At 41.2% G+C, this 25209-nt stretch overlaps 1 protein-coding gene across 3 annotated transcripts in view; it reads left to right on the top strand.

The window, feature by feature from the left end:
• Window positions 1-25209, top strand: part of ift122 (intraflagellar transport 122 homolog (Chlamydomonas)) — a 171460-nt gene that overhangs the window by 98306 nt on the left and 47945 nt on the right. For all 3 annotated transcript variants that reach the window (XM_065271392.2, XM_065271393.2, XM_065271391.2), the window contains 2 exons: window positions 20198-20359; window positions 21654-21820. In XM_065271392.2, coding sequence (XP_065127464.2) covers window positions 20198-20359; window positions 21654-21820 — 329 coding nt within the window. The remainder of the gene's footprint in view (window positions 1-20197; window positions 20360-21653; window positions 21821-25209) is intronic.

Raw genomic sequence — 25209 nt, 5'->3', positions numbered from 1 at the left:
TTATAAAATCCCGCTAACGTTATGCAATTCTGCTTCAGGTCGTGCCTAACAACGCCCCTTAGTTGTTAAAAAAATGCAATGGTAACCCACTGCTTCTTGGGGCTTATTGCTTTATTCTGACAAATTGGGGAATAAAGGGGCGGCCGCGTGACACCAAGACATATCTTAATTTATTTCAATATCCTTAAAGAGCTATGCACTACAAAAGTTTTAGTAATGTTCTTTAAAGCATTGCCAATCCACCCAGCTTTTTTGATTTTTCTAAATGAGCCTTAGAGATAAGATGTGCCTTATAACCTCAAATTAAAGAAAACATTTTAGAATCTAGGTTTCTAAAGAAAGATTTTGTCACATAGATTGGTAAATTCTGAAACAAATATAAAAACCTTGGAAGGGCAACCATTTTTATGGTATTCAAACGGCCAATTAGAGACAACGGCAAGACCCCCCATTTTTCAATGGTAGATTTTAGGGTCTTTATTGCAGCCATAAAATGAAGCTTAAATATGTATTTTGTATAGAAAAAAGAATGCTTCTCTGGGTCAAAAAAATTATGTATAAACAATCCAGGGTGCTCTTCAAAAATGGGCCTATAATATAATAGCATTAAGAAAAAAGAAAAATGAGGCACTCCTGATAAATATATAAAAAGCCTTTAATGAAACAATGGCTACATGCCTACGCGTTTCAACTACACAGTTTTCATCAGGGCATGCCAAACATACACAGGTGACAGCATTTATCAGGTAAAGAGGTAAGGGAATGGTCACATGACCCAAGCCCCACCCCCAACCTTAACAGCATCTTGAGATAAAACTTATTTAATTATTTTCATTACAGCCAAACACACTGAGCTGTTCACAAAGAATAAAACAAGTAAAGATAGCACAAAATATGTGTTACATGTATTTTGTATCTGCAGGGTGTCCGTGGGGTTTTAAAAAGTATTAAAAAGTGATAAATCAAAATTGTCAAATTTAAGGCCATTTAAAGTGTTAAATGTGGTCTCACATTTAGGTATTCTTTTTTCAGACTATCAGGTGTCCTATTCTTATTGAAATTCTATCTGCGTTCGCGTTAGTTCGTTTAAATATGGGCTTTAGCATATCTGGGCACATAATCAAAGATCTTTCGTTTCTGGGATGTGATCAAAGCCTGGAGTGGAGCCAAATCACGTTCCTCTCTCCACTGTAAGCGTTCTGTAATCACTACGCACCGGATCCACTCTGGGTTTTCTGACTGTATCACGTTAAGCTGAGTTAAAACCAGTGTTGCCAGATCTCGCGAGACATATAAGCAACCAGGCCTCTCAAAACAAGCGACTTTTCTACGCGCCTCAAAACCTCAAAAAACACAATACTGTTAGATTATTTTGGTCAAAGCTGTGAGTGATAAGAACGCGAGACTGGAGAACGTTGCTATGGTTATTTCTGTGTCAATCATCACATTTTCGGGAATGAGTCTTGTTCCTTACAGACATGAAATGGACATTTAGGGGATTCACTCCCGCATGTAAATGCGGTTGTCACTCCCGAAAGTTTGCAGTGTGTAAGAGACCATTAAGGAGAACGGGGCTGCATTTTTTATGTTTCTATGTGCTATCATGTTGTACGAGGTCCGCATGGTGTGCACATATTTCACACTTAACTGATACTCTGCACAGTTCTTTGAGTCGTCCCACACGACAGGTTGAATCCATTCTTTTACTCCTTTCTCTTTCTCCCAGTGTTTTCCCACTTTGTCCCAGGCATTTGTTCCTTCAAAAAACTGTCCTACAGTCCAGTCAGTCAACATCAGTCGCAACTCGCGCGCATAAATTTAAAGTTTAAATCACTCACTGACTACGTTTTCCTAACCAGAAAAAAAACAGATTGCCCTGCTCTGCCTCTGATTGGCTAGTACTCGTTGCCATCTGGGTCAGAGCCAATTAGAAACAGGTGTGGGTTGGAAAAAAAACTGCTGTCTCCTGTGTGTATGGGGAAAGGGGAGGGACAGAGAGAACAGGCTAGACAAACTCCTACGTTTAATAACATATAGAAAATATCTGATTGACAACTTATTATGGAGCTGGGATCAAGCCCAAATAAGCAACTACACTTTAGAAACAAGCCCAAAATAACGCAACCCGCGACTACCAATATTTGTAAGCGACTTTACAGAAAAGCAAGCCCAAAGTCGCTTATAATAAGCGGACTTGGCAACACTGGGTAAAACTCTATTTCAGCTAGCATGGTCAAACTTCTAATGCAGGAAGGCTCCGATGTTTTATCGATAAAGGTGTAAAAGACCAATGGAGATTGACTTGGCTCAGCGAAATGATGAAGATTGGCAAGCCTTTCAGTTCGTGGGCTAAGAAATCAAACAGCCAGGTAACTTGCGTGTCTTTGCACAGTATGACTAGTGGTCCTGTATTTTGGGGGTAAATGATTTCTCACTTTTTTTAATGCTATGCTGATCTAGCCAGTGGCTGATACAACGTGTTTGTTAAACTCGTGGGTAAACTTCATGTGGCGCCACAAGAACCAAGAGGCAGATGACATCCAAATCCCGTGAGAGCGATTCGAGGAATCATAAGAGGAAACTGCTTCCGAAATGCTCTCGCGGGACTTTGATGTCATCCACCTGTCGGTTCTTGCAGTTGCTTTGCGTGTGGTCACAAAAACGTAACATTTGTACATATATTTAAGCACCGCAGTTTAAAAACAAGGGATTTTAAGCCATTCAAACACAAAGAACAGTGCTAAATGCGTCCACTGTTTCTGTGTCAGAGCACGCAAGCCGCGCATTTGTTTCTCATTGAGCTTGTGTTGTGAGTATTTTTACCGCTTTATTGGCCTTAAATAACACATATGCCTCAAAAATCCCATCTTTGCAAATATCCTCATATAAACACAACCATTTAGGTCTTAGGAGAAAGTAAACAGCAGAAACATTGCACATAAAATAGCACCTCAGTGCTGCCTCTATTGTAACATAATATTTTGTTGATAAAGGTACAGTCATTCAATTTACAACTGTCACTTTACAACTATGGTTACAGGCATCCTGTGCGAATTGTACACGAGTTTGACTCGAGTTACTCGTTCAGGGTTTATATTCATATATAACGTTACTGTATTAGAGCTGTGACTGTAAGCTGTTGTGTGAACAGAACAGACCCTGGATTATTCATTTATGTGTACTGAATAATATGATATGAAAAGGTTGTATTTGTTCACATTAGTAAATTCATTATATAACATGAACAAACAATGAAAAATATAGAGTACATAAGCATTAATTCATTTTTGTTTATGTCATTACAGTAATTGACAGTTGTTGATGGTGCATTCACTAATTTTAACAGTTTCAACTTTGATTAAAAAAATTATTAGTAAATGCTAAAATAAATACATTGACAATTAATAAATAATTAATAAAAGATTCATTAAAGGTGGTGATATTCATGTTTTCTTTAAATATAGTGAGTTATTTAGCTGTTTCGCCCTAATCTGAAATGCCCTGCAAACTAAATGATGTTTTATTAACAAAGTTCGGGAGGAACACGTCAAATAAAATACCTAAGTGACTCCAGCTGTTTTCAATCAGTAATCAATAGCACCAGCCGCTTACAATCGGTAATCAACAATACACCCAATCAGCTCGAAAGCAAGCCATATATAAATCACAGTTGAACTCACCGAAAATCCTTCGCATCTTTCAGAATCCCTCCTCGACCCCGTCTCCTCTCACTCACCAAGTTATTTCTTTAAAGCAGGGGGATACTCTGTGTTTCAGGCTCATTCCCTGCTCAGAGCCCTCTCCCCAGACAGCACGCCAAATACGTTTACAAAGTAAACTTATTTGTAAGTGTGAACTCGTGAAACATGCTATTGGTCTCGCCTACATAAAGTGTTAGTTAAAGGAATATGACTTGGCCTGAAAAACATTTCAGTCAGAAGATTTTTTTTTCACTTTAATCGATGTCTATTCTTTTTTGTATGTTATATATGTCAAAATCTGTGTAAATAATAGAAAGGTCGCTGATATTAACACTTGCAATTCAGTGTCGTGATGGTTTTAAAAAATATTCTAAAGGTAGTAAAAAAGGTATTAAAAAGTAGTAAATTTAAAGCAACACTAAAGAGTTATTGCTCTTTGCTCCCCCTACAGGTTAGAAGCGTAATTGTTCATTAGCACTGTCGTAAATACTGCAGCATAGCTGGCTCTGATTGGATTGTAGGTCTGCCGTAAAGCAAGTTTTTGTAGTTTTCACTCGAACTACAGGACCACTACCCGACGGTTGGAAACTTCTTTAGTGCGGTTTTGGCCGATAGAGGGCTGCAAAGCGAATGTGAAAGTGCCATTCACCCTGTTTTGAGTGAATGAACCACTGAAACTTTTTTGGAAACATTATTTTAAGGTAAAAAAACTCTTTGGTGTTGCTTTAACTTAAGGATTGCTGTATATACCCTGATCTGTATGAATAACCAGACCTAAATAAGTAAAATGATCATGAACAATTTTAAAAGGGATGGACTTACTGCCAAGAGGGATGAGAAGATGCTTTTCTTCCAGTTAATTGAATAGCCAGAAAAAGAACGTCTCGGTTACGGATGTAACCCTCGTTCCCTGAAGGAGGGAACGGAGACGTCACGTCGTGACCGACGAATTGGGAACTCGCTTAGAGAGACCAATCTGCTTCGAATACTACTAAAACGCCAATGAACTTGGCATTGAGATATTTGCATAATGCTGGCGCCGCCCCGCCAGGTGCGTATATAAGCAGCAGGTGCAAATAGGGAAATTAGCTTCTTTTTCGCTGAGAAAGCCGGAAAGTGTGACCGGCCGTAACAGCAGGTGGCAGCACCTGTGGCGACGGGACGTGACGTCTCCGTTCCCTCCTTCAGGGAACGAGGGTTACATCCGTAACCGAGACGTTCCCTTTCAGTCGGTCACTACGACGTCACGTCGTGACCGACGAATTGGGAATCCCTACCAAAACGCCACTAGGGGCTGACCTCTTCCAGTGTCTGCAGAAAAACCCTCCAAATCCCCTCAGGGAAATGGAGAAATAGGATAGGGCAGAAGGCCGGGAACTAGATGTTCCTTTAACCCACAGAAGTGCCAGCGACTGGGAAGCGCCCTACGTGAGCGGGATAGGAACGCTGCGGAAGCCACCGCCCCTCTTAAGGGCTAATGGTGGACGATAAAAAAAAATAAAGACAGCCGTGGCTGTGCAAGCAAAGCAGTGCTCTGCTAAGGGAAACGTGGGCTGGTAGGATTAACCCCACGGAAAAATACTCACAAAGGAACCCGGTGGGACACAATGTGGAGCCCGAGCCAACACGTAGGTTCGCGAGGATACAGCTAGTGAAGGCTGACAGCCAATGCTCCGCAACAAAGGCTGCCAAGGCAGCGGAGGAAGAACAATTCAAACCATTACGCATTTTTGCTCTGAAGGCCTTCCATACTAACACAGTTATGAAGCATCAGTTGGAGGCTGCAAGCCGACCTGCGAGACTGCTCTCCATGCTCCCCCTGGTGAGGAAAGAACACGAGAGGATACAGGCTCGATACGAACACTGTAGAATCTAATGAACGTATTAGGTGTCGCCCAACCAGCAGCTCTGCAGATGTCTGTTAGCGAGGAACCACGAGCGAGAGCCCAAGATGAGGCAACACTCCGTGTGGAGTGCGCTCTCAAATTAAAGGGGCAAGGAATACCCTGAAGATTATAAGCCAGGGCGATAGTATCAACTATCCAATGAGACATCCTCTGCTTGGTGACAGCCTTCCCTTTCTGCTGGCCACCATAACAAACAAAGAGCTGGTCTGAGGTCCTGAGGCTTTGCGTGCGGTCCAGGTAGAATCGCAGTGCGCGTACGGGGCACAACAAAGCCATGGTTGGGTCTGCCTCCTCCGGGGGCAGCGCTTGCAAGCTCACCACCTGATCTCTGAAAGGAGCGGTGGGAACTTTGGGCACGTAGCCTGGTTTGGGCCTCAATGTTACACTCGAGGCAGCAGGACCAAACTGAAGGCACGAATCGTCAACAGAGAATGCATGTAAATCCCCTACTCTCTTCACTGAGGCCAATGCTAGCAGGGTCAGAGCTTTCATTGATAAAAGCTTCAGACTCGCAGACTGCAAAGGCTCGAACGGGGGGGGGCCTGAAGGGCTTTCAGCACCATGGATAGGTCCCAGGGAGGAATAGAAGGAGGGCGCGAGGGGTTTAGCCTACGAGCGCCTCTTAAAAATCTAATAACCAAATCATGCTGGCCAACTGATCTGCCGTTGATAGGAGAGTGATGAGCAGAAATAGCAGCGATATCAACTTTAATGGTGGAGGGTGACAGCCTACCGTCTAACCTATGTTGAAGATATAAAAGCACGATGTTAATAGGGCATTCTCTGGGGTCCTCGCGTTGCGAAGAGCACCAGGTGACAAAAAGGTTCCATTTAAACGCGTAAGCCCGTCTTGTGGACAGAGCTCGTGCCGCGTCGATTGTGTTAGATACCGCTTGTGGTAAATCACCTAAACCTTGCGCGTGCTCAACGACCACACATGGAGATCCCACAGGTCGGGGCGCGGGTGCCATAATGTGCCCCCTCCTTGAGAAAGAAGGTCCTTCCTCAGGGGAATCCGCCAGGGAGGGGCTGTCGCGAGGAGAATTAGTTCTGGAAACCAATTCCTGCTCGTCCAGTATGGGGCGATCAGTAAAAGGCTCTCCTCGTCCTGCCTGACTTTGCACAGTGTCTGTGCGATTAAGCTCACTGGGGGGAATGCGTATTTGCGCATCCCCCGAGGCCAGCTGTGTGCCAATGCGTCCACGCCGAGGCTGCCCTCGGTTAGTGAATAAAATAAGCGACAGTGGGTATCGTCCGGCGACGCAAACAGATCTATCTGCGCACGACCGAACTTCTTCCAAATTAGCTGGACCGTCTGGGAGTGGAGTCGCCATTCGCCGGGGCGCGCAGCTCGAGAAAGCGCGTCCGCCGCTGTATAGAGCGAGCCCGGAATGTGAATGGCACAAAGGGACCTCAGATGCTTCTGACCCCAAAGGAGGAGATGACGAGCGACAGGTGACGGGAGCGCAAACCGCCTTGACGGTTGATATACGCAACGGTCGCAGTGTTGTCGGTGCGTACTAGTACATCCTTCCCTCGCAGCTCCGTAGCGAAGCGTACAAGTCCCAGATATACTGCCCACAACTCTCGGCAATTGATATGCCAGTGCAACTGGGGTGCTGTCCACACCCCTGAAGCTGTAAGCTCGTCGTACGTGGCACCCCAGCCCGTGTCGGACGCATCTGTGTGTACAACAGCATGCCGAGAGATCTGTCTCATGGACACACCGGACCTGAGAAACGCGGGGTCCGACCACGGGGGGAATGTTAGGCGACACGCAGGTGTAATAGCTACACGATGGATGCCAGCGCCACGCTCTCCTCGGGACTCGATCGTGAAGCCAACGCTGAAGCGGTCTCATATGGAGCAGTGGCCGCTGCTGCTGCCATATGCCCCAGGAGCTTCTGAAATTGTTTCAGCGGGACCGCATTCTTCCCTCGAAATGAACCGAGGCAAGTCAGAATTGACTGGACGCGCTCTTCTGTCAAACGCGCCGATAAATGGATCGAGTCCAGTTCCATACCGAGAAAAGAGATCCTCTGCGTGGGGCAGAGTTTGCTCTTTTCCCAGTTGACCCGAAGACCCAAACGGGCAAGATGCCGAAGCATTAAATCTCTGTGCTCGCAAAGCGTCCGCCGAGAATGCGCTATTATAAGCCAATCGTCAAGGTAAGCCAATATGCGAACACCGCTCTCTCTGAGGGGTTTTAACGCCGCCTCCACTACTTTCGTAAACACACGGGGAGAGAGAGACAGCTCGAACGGTAAAACTTTGTACTGGTATGCCTGTCCCTCGAAAGCAAACCGGAGAAACGGTCTGTGACGAGGGAGAATGGACACATGGAAGTACGCGTCTTTCAGGTCTATTGCCGCAAACCAATCTTGCGGGCGAATTGAATTGAATATTTGCTTCGGTGTTATCATCCTGAAAGACCTCCTCTGCAGAGATTTGTTCAGAACGCGCAAATCCAAGATCGGTCGCAGCCCACTGCCTTTTTTGGGTACTATGAAATACGGGCTGTAGAAACCCGACCTCATCTCTGTTGGAGGGACCGGCTCGATCGCGTCCTTCGCCAGCAGGACTCCGACCTCTGCACGCAGTACATGTGCATCGGACGCTTTCACCGTGGTGAAACGAATGCCCGAGAATTTGGGTGTGTGTCGATTGAATTGTATTTCGTAACCGAGGCGGACAGTGCGTAAAACCCAACGAGACGGGTTGGGAAGCTGAAGCCAAGCCCCCAGGGACCGTACGAGGGGAATTAACGGCACTACCGGTGTACCCGCGGTGGGGCGGTGAAGCGAGACAGGCGGAACTGCCGGTACGTCTGCTGTGACAGAATAAGTATCTACAGTATGTGTGTGTGTGACACTGACCTGAGCCCGCTGAGGGTGACGGTCGTCTGGTCTCCTCAGCGGAGAGCGCAGACTCCGATGAGGGTGCTGGTGGTCCAATCTCCTCAGCGGAGAGCTCGGACTCCTCAGGACACCCGCTGGCGATAGAGGAGAGGGAGGAAGAGCATGTGAATGCCCGCTCACATCTCTCTCGATCCTTTGGAGACCTGGAGAAGGAATAGGAATGCACTCTTTTTGTGGTTTTGTGGGTGCCGGCTGAGAAGCCGGCGGAACAGAAACAAAAGGAAACCAAAGATTCTCCACACGGCCCTCTACCGGTGGAGGGAGCGATGCCATCACCGTCTCCCGTAGAGTGATCCCATCCAAATCCAGGTCGCCCGTCTCAGGGCCGCTTCGATTTCCGTTTACCACGGGAAGCGGGCGGGGTGGGCTGCCGACGGCTGTTCCCCCTCCGTGGCCTGGAAGATGTTCTAGCGGGGGGGGGTGGAGGCAGCCGCCGAAGGGTGCCCTCGGCGAGGAGCAGACGGGGCAGCCGGCGCTGGAGGGCGAGATGCAGGTCGCTTGCGCCGGGGCATGATCTGAGCGATCGCCTCCGTCTGCTTCTGGGCGGCGGAGAACTGCTGGGCGAAAGACTCCACCGACTCACCGAATAGACCAGCCTGGGACACGGGAGCGTCTAAGAACTTGTTCTTCTCCGCATCCCACATGTCCGCCAGACATAGCCATAAGTGGCGTTCCTGGACCACCATCGTGGACATGGCACGACCAATCGCTGCGCGGTGGTGTAGTGTAGATGAAAGGCGTAAACGTAGCAAAAGTAACGCGTTTTAAAGGATAAACGCATTAATGTAAACATAGCCTTAGTATCATTGATAAGCCGCTTCAGATTGTTTCTTTGTGTCTCAATAGTGGCAAGTATAGCATTAGCATTTGCTGAGGTGAGGGAATCATCTGGAGCATTGCCATCTTTACTTTGCTGTGTGGCCTTTGAGAGTTTTTTGGAAGTCATTGTTAGATTGTCCAAAATAAAAACTTTAAACACACATGCCAATCAATTATTTTGCTTGTATCACGGTTATCAGAAACATTGCTCTGGTGATTATTTTAAGAGATTTTTTGGTTAAGTGTGCATTTTCACGAGAGTTGAGGTCAGGTGGAAGTCTGACCTCTGACCTGACATTACAAAAACCCATTGCTTTAACCCACACAGAGCCGTGAGCCAGGTACGTGGGTCAATGTTCGGAATTATGAACTATAAAAAAGCTTAATACATTTAAGACATGTCACTTTATTCTATAAAACATTTAACTATGTTTTTTATAACAAATACAAGTTTTTGTTTTTGTATCACAATCTTGTAAAATGGCAGGTGGGGCAACTGTCCGTTCAAATTAGCAGTTTAAGACAAATGTTAAAAAGTGTTTAAATGATGAAAATTTCAAAATAAGATACTTTGGCATTATTTTATGTCCAAAACCTTTCCTGCAAACAAATTTCACATGTATCAGTAGTTGTTGGGATGTAATAAAAACTTTTTTCCAACAATGTTCTCACATGTCAAGATAGTACAACTGGGCCTTTTATTAAGAAATTAACAAGTTTAAAGGGGAGATTCCATGAAAATCAGACTTTTTCCATGTTTAAGTGTTATAATCGGGTCCCCAGTGCTTCTACCAACCCAGAAAACATGAAAAATAGCAACCCTGTAACTTTGTTTTGGTAAGGCTCTCTCTGCAAGCATGTGAAAATATAGGTCATTCAGATTTCGCTCCCCCCATGATGTATTAAGGGGATCTTATTATAATGATACCGCCCCTTCATCTGCGCTATCCAACCATGAAGCGGCTTCACGATTGCGAGAGACAGAGAGAAATAATGACTGACAGCACGACTCGTTTGTATTCCCTCAAACACAAACAGTAGCCTACAATCTTATAACTTGTAGTTTTAATGGTCTTTCTAAAGGTTGAAGATGAGGATTAACGTTACCTGAGAGAGAGAGAGAGAGAGAGAGAGCGAACGAGAGAGAGCGAACGAGAGAGAGCAACGCGATGGTTAACTTTCATCAATACAAGTATATTGTTTATGTTTCTCTGAAGTTTATATGAATGAACACGAGGATTAATGCACTGCACTATACAGAGTGAGGGAACAACGCGTATTCACTATCATACACAATAAGCATATGTTTAATGTTTTTCTGAAGTTTCAAATGAATATGAGTTACAAGATAGAGAGTGAGAGACTGAAACGCGAATGTGTTCAATCATACCCGATAAACTTAAACATGTCATTTGATCTGTTTCTCTAAAGTTTAAGCATTAAACGTGTTGTTTTATTACAGTCAGATCATTTAAATGTGCTCATGTGGTTTGGTCATAGGGTTGTGACGATAACCGCGTCACCGCATCACCGCAGTAATAAGATGCCAACCGCGGTGCTGAGGTCATCATCGCCACCGCACTTTTTTATATTTGTATTATTTATTTATTTTGCTGGTGAAAATTACAGAAATGCATATGGTGTATGATATGAACTTTACACAAAAGTCATTGTTAATCATAATTTACTGTCTTTCATCCTGTGTTTGAGGGCTTCTAGAGAAAAAATAACTTTCCGCACAAGGGGGAGGGACGGTCCACTAAACATATATAGGGGTTTATTTTTTTGCGTGTGTCTGATTATTGTTATTTAATTACTAAGTTTCAGTACTTTGTGTCTACAGAAAATGTAACAGGCTATTTTGTTTCGGATCTGCTTTGAAAAAATCTAATTAAACACATTAACTATAGCAGGGGTCTCCAACACGTCGCTCGCGAGCTACTGGTAGCTTGTGTCTTAATTGCAGGTAGCTCGCTCGTGGGTTTATTTATTTATTTATTTTCTGTGGTTATGGCGCATTTTGATGTCTGGTTAGTGTTACAAGCGCCTGTGGTACTAAAAATTGGGGGCGTGTTTGACGTCGCGTTGTAGACCGGCGTATGACATCAGTAATTTAACATGTATGATCCAAAAACAAACAGATAAGTCCGCGCATCTGCGTTCCGGCAACCGGCCGATCCATCTGCGCAACGCTGTGAAGCCCGCGCCACAGCAACCTACCGATGCGTGCGACGCTTTGAAGCCGAACACACCTCGGATCGAGACACTATGTTTAAAAAGGATGCCGTGATTTTCGGATTCACTTTTGGTAAAACGAAAATACAGTCGTTGTCACAAGTTCAATGGGTTATCATCTCATATTTAAACATCAAATGTCAAGAAATACCAGAGAGCCATATGAGCATTACATGTTGACTGAGAACAGGTAAGAGGATGACATGACACAGCTAACGTTAATCACTAAAATGATAGCAAAAGACTTAAGGCTGCTTAATATTATCAAGCTTGTGCTTTGACTGGACGTGTTTAAAAGCATGCTGATGATGCGCATTCAAAACAGGAGTTAAACTTTCTGTCCAGTATAACTTAATTTAAGTCTTACATTTTGTGCAGATGCACTTTCTATAATACATTTATGTTGTACCAAGGCTTAATATTATGTAGAGTGCGTCATACAGTATAAAGCGCATCAGTTTGTGTTTATTAACCCTTAAGTTTCACTTCATCACGCAGCTTTTCCTGTTAGAGGTTTCTGTTAAACATCTATTTCATTAATACTCTAATATAAATTTTTTTGTCATAGTTTCTTCAAAATTAAATTTTATTTGAGTGTTTAATAAAAATATTTTTTTTTTCACAATGACGCCCTTTCATTGCCTCAGTTAATCGAGTACTCGTTTTTCAGACATATGGATTAATCTAAATGAAAAAAAGGGCATACATACCTATTATGAATACAAAAGCAGTAAATACTCTATGTAAGTTTGGATCATCTTTCTAAATCTGATCTTTAATAAATGATTTTTTTTTATTCAAAATGTGTTTTTTTTAAGAATCCTATAAGAGGTAATAAAAAGTATAAATAAAGACAACATGAAAGTTTTTTTTTTTGTTGTTGTTGTTTAAAAGGATCTGTACTTTCATTTGATGTATCGTATGTTAATGTTTAAAGAAATGCATTTTCTGGGAGGTATTAAAATTTTGTGAAAAATATTTAAAAAAATGCTGGCACTGGCTGGCAACTTAAAAAAAAATGCTGTAGAGGAAAGAGTTCAAATCACAGTGAGTTAATAGATCGTTGTGTATTAACTCCCTAATTTAGGTATTACGTGAGACAAGTAGCTCTCGACCACTTTTGTTTTTTAGAAAGTAGCTCTCCAATGAAAAAAGGTTGGACACCCCTGAACTATAGTAACATGAAATTGTATTTATTTTCGATATCTTTTGAGCTTATGTGAATTATAGGACAGTTTTTGTCATTGTTTGTAGCCCTTTTTTTTGTACAATAATTTATTCAATTTTTTAAAAAGCTGCTTTTGAGGAGTGCCTTATATCCACGGAGTGTTACCCCAAAAACACTCTAAAAAAAGGTGCGAAGCCCTATTGTTTTTGCTCGGATTATTATTTTTATTAGGGCCCGAGCACCGAGGAGCAGGCCAGAATGGCCTGCACCGTAGGTGCGAAGCCCTATTGTTTTTGCTCGGATTTATTATTAGGGCCCGAGCACCGAGGAGCAGGCCAGAATGCAGGCAATTTGGGGGCCTTAACATACTCAAAAACTCTTGAAAATTGGCAGAGATGTCAGAGTCGTCGGCCATTAGGACCCGGCAAAGGCTGTAATTCGGGCGTGGTAAGGGAGCTCTGTAGCGCCCCCTGTAATGCAAAAACAAACATTGGGGCACAGATCGGGCAAAAATTTATGCACATGTACGAGAATTGGTACGCATATAGATCTCATCGACCCGAACAACTTTCGCCCTCTAACATTTAAGCTCCGCCCAACAGGAAGTCGGCTATTTTGGATTGTTTAAAAAATGCATGCATTGAACTTTTAAATACTCCTCCTAGAGGATTCATGGGATTGACACCAAACGTGGTGAACATGATGTCGAGACATTGGACTTGCTAAATTGCGAAGGGATTTTTGATATCTCGAACGGTTCTGCCATGGCGAGGCGACAAATTGATGGCGAATTCAGAGAAACAGGAAGTGTCTAATATCTAAGGCAAAAAATGTCTTATTGTGATGACACGCGGGGTGTTTGTTCGTCTGATGATTCCGATCGCATCGATGTGCCTATTGTGACTCCCGGGTATAGCGCCACCACCAGGCGCCAGGAAGTGTGTCAGTCACAAAGCTGGATTTTTTTGACAGTTCCATGCGATGTTCTTTTAAATACTCCTCCTAGGATTTTCATGCGATTGACACGAGAATTGGTCAACATGATGCCAAGACATTGTAGATGATAAATTGTGAAGGGATTTTTGATATCTCAAACGCTGTTCCCATGGCAACCTGTCAAACTTTACTTTCATTTTTAAGGCATATTTAAACCTTACATCTGCGTATGGTAAACTTTTAAATACTCCTCCTGAGGAAATAATGTGATTGACTGCAGAAGTAATCAACATGATGCCGAGACATTGTAGATGATAAATTGCGAAGGGATTTTTGATATCTCGAACGCTGTTCCCATGGCAACGCGTCAAACTTTACTTTCATTTTAAAGGCTTATTTAAGCCTTTCAGTTGATGCCGATGTTCTTTTAAATACTCCTTCTAGAATATTCATGAGATTGACACCAGAAGTGGTCAACATGATGCCGAGACATCATAGATGATAAATTGCGAAGGGATTTTTGATATCTCGAACGCTGTTCCCATGGCAACGCCCCAAACTTTACATTTATTTCAGGCACATTTAGGACTTTTGGCGTGCTTAGATTAACCTAAAAGTCGGCACACACATCAGAGTTGTCGGCTGTTAAGTGTGCACAAACAGGTCACACATAGACGTGTCTCTTAAGTGGCTCACTAGCGCCCCCGTTTTTCTAAAATGTGGGGTTTCTTTTACCTACAGTCCCCAAATGGCTAAGTAACAACATTAAATAGTCCACTGATATTTACCCACTTGATGCCCTTGCCCACCGTGCATCGTTTTCTCGGACGAACCGTGTAGCGGTAAAAAAACGTGCGAGGGCCCGCCATTGCTGCTTGCAGCTATATTTTTAGGGCTCGAGCACCGAGGAGCAGGTCAGAATGGCCTGCACCGAAAGGTGCGAAGCCCTATTGTTTTTGCTCAGATTATTATTTTATTAGGGCCCGAGCACCGAGGAGCAGGCCAGAATGGCCTGCACCGAAAGGTGCGAAGCCCTATTGTTTTTGCTCGGATTTATTAGGGCCCGAGCACCGAGGAGCAGGCCAGAATGGCCTGCACCGAAAGGTGCGAAGCCCTATTGTTTTTGCTCTGAATTTTTTTTTTTTTTTTTTTTTTACGTTTCGGGGCAATTTGGGGGCCTTAACATACTCAAAAACTCTTGAAAATTGGCAGAGATGTCAGAGTCGTCGGCCATTAGGACCCGGCAAAGGCTATAATTCGGGCGTGGTAAGGGAGCTCTGTAGCGCCCCCTGTAATGCAAAAACAAAAATTGGGTCAAAGATCGGGCAAAAATGTATACACATGTACGAGAGTTGGTACGCATATAGATCTCATCGACCCGAACAACTTTCGCCCCCTAACATTTAAGCTCCGCCCAACAGGAAGTCGGCTATTTTGGATTGTTTAAAAAATGCATGCATTGAACTTTTAAATACTCCTCCTAGAGGATGCATGCGATTGACACCAAACGTGGTGAACATGATGTCGAGACATTGAACTTGCTAATTTGCGAAGGGATTTTTGATATCTCGAACGGTGTTGCCATGGCGAGGCGACAAATTTATGGCGAATTCAGAGAAACAGGAAGTGTCTAATATCTAAGGCAAAAAATGTCTTATTGTGATGACACGCGGGGTGTTTGTTCGTCTGAAGATTCCGATCGCATCAATGTGCCTATTGTGACTCCCGGGTATAGCGCCACCACCAGGCGCCAGGAAGTGTGTCAGTCACAAAGCTGGATTTTTTTGACAGTTCCATGCGATGTTCTTTTAAATACTCCTTCTAGGATTTTCATGCGATTGACACGAGAATTGGTCAACATGATGCCAAGACATTGTAGATGATAAATTGCGAAGGGATTTTTGATATCTCGAACGCTGTTCCCATGGCAACCTGTCAAACTTTACTTTCATTTTAAAGGCATATTTAAGCCTTACAGTTCCATGCGATGCTCTTTTAAATACTCCTCCTAGGATTTTCATGCAATTGACTCCAGAAGTTGTCAACATGATGCTGAGACATTGTAGATGATAAATTGTGAAGGGATTTTTGATATCTCAAACGTTGTTCCCATGGCAACGCGTCAAACTTTGCTTTCATTTTCCAGCATATTTAAGGCTGACAGTTACATGCTGTGAACTTTTGAATACTCCTCGTATGGGATTAATGCGATTGACACCAGAAGTGGTCAACATGATGCTGAGACATTGAAGATGTTAAATTGCAAAGGAATTTTTGACACATCGAACGCTGTTCCCATGGCAACGCTTCAAACTTACTTTTATTTCAGGCATATTTCAGGCTCTTGGCAGCGTAGATTAAGTTTAAATTTGGCACACACATCTGATTTGTCGGCTGTTAAGTGTTGACAAAAACGTCAGATAAAGGTGTGTCTATTTAGTGACTGACTAGCGCCCCCGTTTGTCTAAAATATGGGGTTTCTTTAACCTACTGTACCTAAATGGGTCAGTAGCAACATGAAATAGTACACTGATATATACCCACTTGATGCACATGCCCACCGTGCATCGTTTTCTCGGCGTGGCACGGGGGCTCTGTAGCGCCCCCTGTAATGCAAAAACAAACATTGTTGCGCAGATCGGGCAAACATGTACGCACATGTACGAGAGTTGGTACGCATATAGATCTCATCGACCTGAACAACTTTCGCCCTCTAACATTTAAGCTCCGCCCAACAGGAAGTCGGCTATTTTGGATTGTTTAAAAAATGCATGCGTTGAACTTTTAAATACTCCTCCTAGAGGATGCATGCGATTGACACCAAACGTGGTGAACATGATGTCGAGACATTGGACTTGCTAAATTGCGAAGGGATTTTTGATATCTCGAACGGTTCTGCCATGGCAAGGCGACGAATTTATGGCGAAATTCAGAGAAACAGGAAGTGTCTAATATCTAAGGCAAAAAATATCTTATTGTGATGCCATGCGGGGTGTTTGTTCGTCTGAAGATTCCGATCGCATCGATGTGCCTATTGTGACTCCCGGGTATAGCGCCACCACCAGGCGCCAGGAAGTGCGTCAGTCACAAAGCTGGATTTTTTTTGACAGTTCCATGCTATGTTCTTTTAAATACTCCTTCTAGAAAAATCATGCAATTGACACCAAAAGTGGTCAACATGAAGACGAGAGATTGTAGATGATAAATTGCGAAGGGATTTTTGATATCTCAAACGCTGTTCCCATGGCAACGCATCAAATTTTACTTTCATTTTAAAGGCATATTTAAGCCTTTCAGTTGACGCCGATGTTCCTTTAAATACTCCTTCTAGGATATTCATGCGATTGACACCAAAAGTGGTCAACATGATGCTGAGGCATAGTAGATGATAAATTGCGAAGGGATTTTTGATATCTCGAACGCTGTTCTCATGGCAACGTGTCAAACTTTACTTTCATTTTTAAGGCATATTTAAACCTTACAGTTGATGCCGATGTTCCTTTAAATACTCCTTCAAGGATATTCATGCGATTGACACCAGAAGTGGTCAACATGATGCTGAGACATTGTAGATGATAAATTGCGAAGGGATTTTTGATATCTCAAACGCTGTTCCCATGGCAACGCGTCAAACTTTACTTTCATTTTAAAGGCTTATTTAAGCCTTTCAGTTGACGCCGATGTTCTTTTAAATACTCCTTCTAGAATATTCATGAGATTGACACCAGAAGTGGTCAACATGATGCCGAGACATTGTAGATGATAAATTGTGAAGGGATTTTTGATATCTTGAACGCTGTTCCCATGGCAACGCCACAAACTTTACTTTTATTTCAGGCATATTTAGGACTCTTGGCGTGCTTAGATTAACCTAAACGTTGGCACACACATCAGAGTTGTCGGCTGTTCAGAGTGGACAAATAGGTCAGGCAAAGGCGTGTCTCTTTAGTGGCTCACTAGCGCCTCCATTTGTCTAAAATGTGGGGTTTTTCTTTTACCTACAGTCCCCAAATGGCTCAGTAACAACATTAAATAGCCCACTGATGTTTACCCACTTGACGCCCTTGCCCACCGGGCATCGTTTTCTCGGACGCATCGTGTAGCGGTAAAAAAAAAAGCGGTAACGCATCGAGGGCCCGCCATTGCTGCTTGCAGCTATATTTTCACAATGTTCCCCATCTGCTGATAAACATGTTTTTAGTATGTATAAAACAGATGATTGACTTTTTCAACTTGTTCAAATATATAATGCTGAACATCGCTTACTAACTTCTTTCGTGATAAAATCTCCTTCTTGATGCTCTGTTTTGTCTACAGCAGTGGTCACTAATCCTGGTCCTGGAGGGCCGGTGTCTCTGCAGAGTTTAGCTCCAACCCTAATCAAACACACCTGAAGCACCTTAATTAGCTGCTTCAGGTGTGTTTGATTAGGGTTGGAGCTAAACTCTGCAGAGACACCGACCCTCCAGGACCAGGATTGGTGACCACTGGTCTACAGCGTGAGCAGAGCCATAGAAAAACAGAGTTCTGCCACCGGAAGTCCAGAAGCTCGCCCGTCACGTGATTCACGGAGATTTCAGTTAGTTCCTAGAAGCCCATAGTGAGCCATTGAAATACATTGAGTTAGAGGCAAAGAGCTGTGATTTTTCTTAATTTATAGTCAAGAAACGTATTTTTTACAATATTTATATATCACATCAAAATGTGAAGGTAGTATTGTTATGTAGTTATATAAACAATGTTTTTTGACAAATTAAATTCACCAATATAGGAAGATTTGTATGGTCATCTGCTGGTATGTCCCTTGTTAACATGTTTTACGCTGCCTTTAGTAACTTTAAAGCTTTTAAATGCATCACACTGTGTACTAATGTAAGTTTATGCCTGTTAATAATATACAAAGTGAATGTGCTGTGTATGTAACTCATACTGGTTTAATTTATTAGTATACAAAGCACAACATAAAAAAGACTTACAAAGCACTTTGTTTAATTTATTATAAATTATAATAATATTTCTGGCTTAGTGTAGTTTTCTTTTTGTTGTTAATATAAACATCTGATGGGAAATAGCATCATCATCACTTTAAATGATTACTAATCTCTTAACTATGTAAGTAGACAAGTTATTAATAAATTAATTTATTTTATTTTATTTATTAACCAGCAAAACCACAGTGTCAAAAACACTCCACCCATACGTTTGATGCATAAATATGCACTTTATAGCATCACTTTATTTAATAGCCTCTCTAATTACACAATATTTACAATAATCGATGAATCTGCATTAAGAAAACAAAATTTACCAATAAAAGGCTGTTCGTGGTTTGTTGTGTGTTGCTAAAGTTATCCACAGCTTGTCCTAGCCTGACCCGTTTTCTACTAACACCCCCTTAATGTACTTATCAAATGAGAAATAATGCACTACAAACACACTGATGCATAAAGTCATTCGATTCACATGTATTGCTAACATACAATCTTATTTGTAAAGCGTATTAAGTCTTAAATCTTTTATTGAGTTCAACACATTCAATCTTTCTAATGCAACTCTATGGAGCTGACTGTGACTTCCGGGAACTCTGGAGAGACTCCGTGGTCCGCCATTGCTGTAAAAAACCCGTTCCATTGGAGTCAACGGACTTGACGTAACTCTCTCCTTCTATGGCTCTGAGCGTGAGTGCTTGAGGCTCCGCCCACCTGAGCAGCGAATTTGGATTTAAAGGGATACACACAAAAACGGTTCATTTTTGCTCAGACCCATAAAGTGCCTATTTTAACATGCCACAACAAATTACCTATATGGTTTTTTTGAGGTAAAACTTCACATATGTACTCTGGGGACATCAAATATTTATTTGATATCTTAAAAACGTCTTGTGGAATGTCCCCTTTAAACAGTAAAAAGTGCTTGATTAGGGTTGGAGCTAAACTCTGCAGGACTGTGGCCCTCCAGGACAACAATTGTCCACCCCTGTGTTAGGACCTCTTACATGAGATTGGTCTACCGAGTTGTCTACCCTGAGGAATGGTGTTTCTTTGTTATTCCCACTGATCAGTTTTTATGGGTCATACATTTGTATAAGGCATTTGGTTTACACCTTCAATACAGACACATGTTTTGATAACATCAGGACACAGATGCAATGTAACACATCAGATGTTGATTACACACACATACATATATATGTAGAGAGAGAGAGAGACAACCCTGGGTATTCATAATCTGATATTTCACACTGGTGCATTACTAAACCCTAGGTCAGGTGTCTTCAACCCTTCTTCTACACCTGTCTGTAGTTATTAAGCAACCCTGAACACCTTGATTAGCTGCTTCAGCTGTGTTTATTTGGGGTCATAACATTCTAACCCTGACACTGCATGCATTTGGCACCGCAATACGTGGTTAATCACTAAAGTGGTTCTTGTATTCTCGCTGACTGTAAATGCATTGGGTAAATTGCAGTGTGTGGATGTGATTTGAATTTATTCTTGTATGTGTTTTGTGCAGGAAAGAAAAAAGAGAGGTGAAAATGATAGTGAACTCTTCCTCGCCGATGTTTATGCATACCAGGGCAAATTCCATGAAGCTGCCAAACTGTACAAGAGAACCGGCCATGACAGTCGCGCACTAAGCATGTACACTGATCTCCGCATGTTTGAGTATGCCAAGGTATATTTAAAGTAGTAGTTCATCCAAATATGAAAATTGTCTCATAGTTTACTCACCCTCATGCTATCAAATAATGTTAGCTTTGTTAAATCATGGCGTGTGTCTCAATTAGCTCCCTTGTTCAGTAGTCAGGGCACTGATCAGGGAGTCGGCCATTTTAAGGGCTGTCTCAATCGCAAAATCCGTTCAGTGCACTGGAACGTTCGTTCCCTAAAAATTACCACAATGCAACGCAAAAACCAGTGAGTATCGATGGTCCCTATGTTCCCTAACCGGAAATCACGTGACCTTTTCTGAAGCTCGCCAACCGAACATCACGTGATCCAACTCAATAAACTTTATGAAATGTTACAGAACTTTTATAAAGACAAACGTTTGTTTTAGTTGTAAATATAAACACACATTGCTACACAGTAAGGGACCACAATCTACTCAATATTTAAAATAATAATATTTATTTAAAATTGTAAATATATTTATTAAATTTAAAATGTAATTATATGCCTCCAATTTTATGCACAGATATGTAAGAGAATAATGACAGCATTTTTCACAATGTACTGTTTTTAAAATTAAGTCAGAGAGATGTTGGTTTTGCCGGTTGTTAATGAGTAACAGCTGTGAGTGATTACAACGCGCTTAAGCAGCCACGTGACAGAAAAATAAGTGAACATTGTCCCAATGTGAAGTGAGCTAGGGTCCTTACCAGTGCCCGAACCTGTGTACACGATATACTGATTCACGACCTCGGGAGCTAGGGAACTAATTGAGACACACGGATGGTAACTTCATGTTGAATAATGTCAGCTTTATACTAAAACATGGCAACAGCCAGATAGGCTACTAAACCAGACTTCCTTAAAAAATCTAACTTCTCTTAAACTGTTTAAAATGTTTAGGCCAGGTTTTGTCAAGCCAAAATCTTCTGTAATTTTATAAAGCAGTAACATATATACTAAAATCTGCAATAGGGTTCAAGCAGGTGGAACCAACCAAAAATGTTGGCAGAATGAAAAAGCTATCCTGCTTTTTTGGATAGTAATTGTAGTTTTATTTAAAAAAAAATGTAGGTAGTTTCACTACTAGTTACTAGGAAAACTGGTAACTAGTAAATAGTTATTGCCCAACACAAGTTAATAACACTATTTAGTTAATATCATTATCTCATTTTTATTTAGAGGTTTTGCATCTTAGCTTTCAATATGTACTCACTAATGCAGTGAAACAAACCATGTGTGTGTGTGTGTGTGTGTGTGTGTGTGTGTGTGTGTGTGTGTGTGTGTGTGTGTTGAAGGACTTTCTGCAGTCAACAGACCCTAAAAACACTAAACTGCTGATGAAGAAACAGGCAGACTGGGCCAAGAACAGCAAAGAACCCAGAGCGGCTGCAGACATGTACCTGTCTGCAGGAGAACATATGAAAGCTATTGAGATCATTGGAGAAAATGGATGGCTGGACATGTAAGAAACACAAACACACAACTTAAACATTGTGTAGAAGTGAAGTTTAATCTGAGGGAATAAATATTCTGAGAAAACTGTAAGGAATTTTCCTACTAGTAGAGCATTAAGGTACTTTCTTTTTGTTCTTGCAAGGTGTTCTTGCACTCTTTGGGGAATTATTAACTGTTGAAGGAACTCATAACAAAGTCCATTTAAAGAAAAGTCATTGCACTTTGTTAATCAAGACCAAGTCTAATTTACTTGAATGGAGTAAGACCAATATCTTAAAAATCGCTGAAGTCAAAATAAAAAATATTTTCAGCAATTAAACCTGAAATCAACTTTGCCATAAATGTTGTTCTTAAAACAAAAATTTTTTCCAGGTTAAGTTCATTTAACTAAAGAATTCTATGACAACTCGCTGCCCTAAACATTTAAATTTTGCTTTGTTAAATAAACAACTTTAAGTGAAATGTACTTAATGTACTAAAAACTTTATTTATCACGCTCATTTGAACTCTTTCCTACAATTGACGAGTTTTTACAGCAATCCATATTTCTAATATTATCCACTAGGTGGCACTCTTACCAAACTTATAAAACACTATGGGCCAGATTTAATAATGCTTTTTAGCGCTATAGTTCCAAAAAAGCGCAGATGGGAGTGGTAATGTCTGTGGGTTATTTACTAAAATGGCTCAAATTAAAGGCAGGGTATCTGGTATCTGAAAAATGCTAACAGTAGCCTGCTAGCACTGAAATCACGATCCCACTCTCCATTCAAATCACCATCCAAAGCCACGCCTTCTCCAAGACACATGAATATGCACAGACCAGACGTTCATGTCTCATTCACCAGTGAGAAAACTTTGCAGTACAAAGTGAATAACATTACCAAAATAACCAACATAAGCAACTGTTTTAAATCGGAATTAGTTAAAGCATGTTTACGGTTGTGTAGACGTAGTAGTATATCGTAGAACGCTAACACAAACTTCATAAGCAACATAATGTTTCTATGGATGCTCCGATCGATCGGCCGATAATGCTTGCTATGTTTCTCAATGAATTACGGTGAAATGCCACTACATCCAAAACCCAGGGGGTGCTCTCGTGCAGAAACTCAAAATCTGCTGTAGACGAAGAACAATACACACGCAGCTGTGATGACACGCAGCTCCATGAAATGGCTGAAGGATATATTTATATTGCTGTTCTTCAAATCTTTTCAGGTATTTTCATGATAAAAAAGAATACGTTTAATAATTATGTTTGACAAGTGTTGCTTTTTCAAATGCATGTTATAAACGACTCAAACTAACAGTGATTTTAGATCGATAAGTACTTACTGATCAAAAGCCGTAGTACATGAAATAGCTGTAATAAGATCGGCTGTCCGAATCAGAAATGTGATCGGCCACGTATTATTAGTGGAGATCGGGACATCACTACTTACTAGCACTAAAACTATAACTGGTCATCACTTCAGTACAACAGGTTTGTTAAAAGAAAGTTTACTGCACAAAACGGCTGCCAAATATTCATACACCGCTCCATTTTGTACGGCACTGAACTTGAATGTCACGGCCGAGCGCCACTGGCCTATTTTAGTAATAACTTGACAATTTAATTTAAAATTGATATCAATATTCTTAATATTATTTATATACATTTTCTTAAAAAATACATATTCTTTTTTTGCCTTTACACGGACCACCTGCAGTACCCTCACGGACCACTAGTGGTCCGCGGACCACAGTTTGGGAATGGCCGCCTTAGCTCATAAATCAGTCTGTAAATCCCAGTTGGAAATGATTGTCCCTAAACCCGTCGAAGATCAGCGCTCTTGGATGTACCTTTCAGGGATGTAACGTTACCATAATAATGTCATATCGTGTGGACGAATAAAATACACTTGGAGTTAGGGATGGTAACAATTAATCGATCTTCGATTAATCTATCTTTGATTAATTCCTATACTTGTTTACTTACAAGTTTAATGAATGGGAGAGTTAAAGTCACGTCAAAGATATGCTCATATATTGTTATGTAACTTGTGAATACACTATTTATTTTACATTGTGTTTGTTTTTTGGACAATGTTTGTTTTGTGTCCATGCAGCACATTTGACGGATGTCTTTTTTTTGGATCATTATAATCCACCATATCATTATACATTTGGTTAAAGACAAGTGCATTCTGCATAATAATTTGGAACAGCATATTTTGCATATTTTTCAAAGTATTAAAATATCTTTTGACATTTTTATTTCATTTAATTAGAATAACATCCACACTGTCATACAGTATAAGGAGGAGAAAATTTTAAGGTTTACAGTTTTGAAACGTCTGGTATTGTGTAACTTCTCCGAGTGACTCTTATTTCCTCCAGCAAATAAAAAATAACATGGCTCGGAAAAAATATTTTAAATAATATGTTCCTCTGGCATTAAAAAACAAATGTTACTTGTTAAAAACTCCTCTGCCTCTGTACTACACAATCTCTGATCTCTAATTTCTGTGATGTCTCTTCTATCAATAACAATTGCAGACATTTCAAGCGCAAAATGATTTAAAACATGTTTTTTTTGTGTTAAATAATGGCACAAATACCAGTTATTCTGCCCTCGTATGTACGACGTCTGCTTTGTACAACTAGACAGAAAGTTAACAGCAATGAAGCAGAAAACTTCAGAAGTCGTGTTGAGGATTGATATTGTATCTTTTGTTTTCTTTTCTTCCCCAGTTTTATTTCTTTAGTTTTCTTTCATTTGAGTCTGTAAGACTGAAAGAATAAACAAAAAAGAAACATTACAAAAGTGTAACATCTGTTGTCTTTAACACAATCAAATATAAAGTTTCCCAATAACTCAATAAGATTTAAGAGTATTCTTTATAGCAACACTTTTACACAATGCACTAAATATGCTCTTAATGCATAGAAGTTAAGTAAACATCCGCCATATCAGATTAACTGCTTTACTGTAACATGCATAATCCATATAAATCAATGGATGTAAACAAACCAACTAATTTATATAAAGCGAAACGCCGAAGCTTATAACGTTAGCTAAATAGGTAAATCAATGCATCAGAGAAAACAAATGCCTCGATTGTGAGCATACAACACTAGAAAACCGAAACCATTACTAACGTAATAAACACGTTACTTAATGTGCACATATTCATCATGGAAAAACACAATTTAAACGTATGATTACTTACAGACAAAGATTTAACCAAGTTCTGTAATGAAGCAGCCTTGACAATGATACAGTCTTGTTCAAAATAATAGCAGAACAATGTGACTAACCAGAATAATCAAGGTTTTTAGTATATTTTTTATTGCTACCTGGCAAACAAGTTACCAGTAGGTTCAGTAGATTCTCAGAAAACAAATGAGACC

The sequence above is a fragment of the Paramisgurnus dabryanus genome, chromosome 11 (assembly GCF_030506205.2).
Source record: "Paramisgurnus dabryanus chromosome 11, PD_genome_1.1, whole genome shotgun sequence".
NCBI lineage: Eukaryota > Metazoa > Chordata > Actinopteri > Cypriniformes > Cobitidae > Paramisgurnus > Paramisgurnus dabryanus.
Note: the sequence above shows the minus strand (reverse complement) of the source record. Positions and strands in the feature narration are given on the sequence as shown.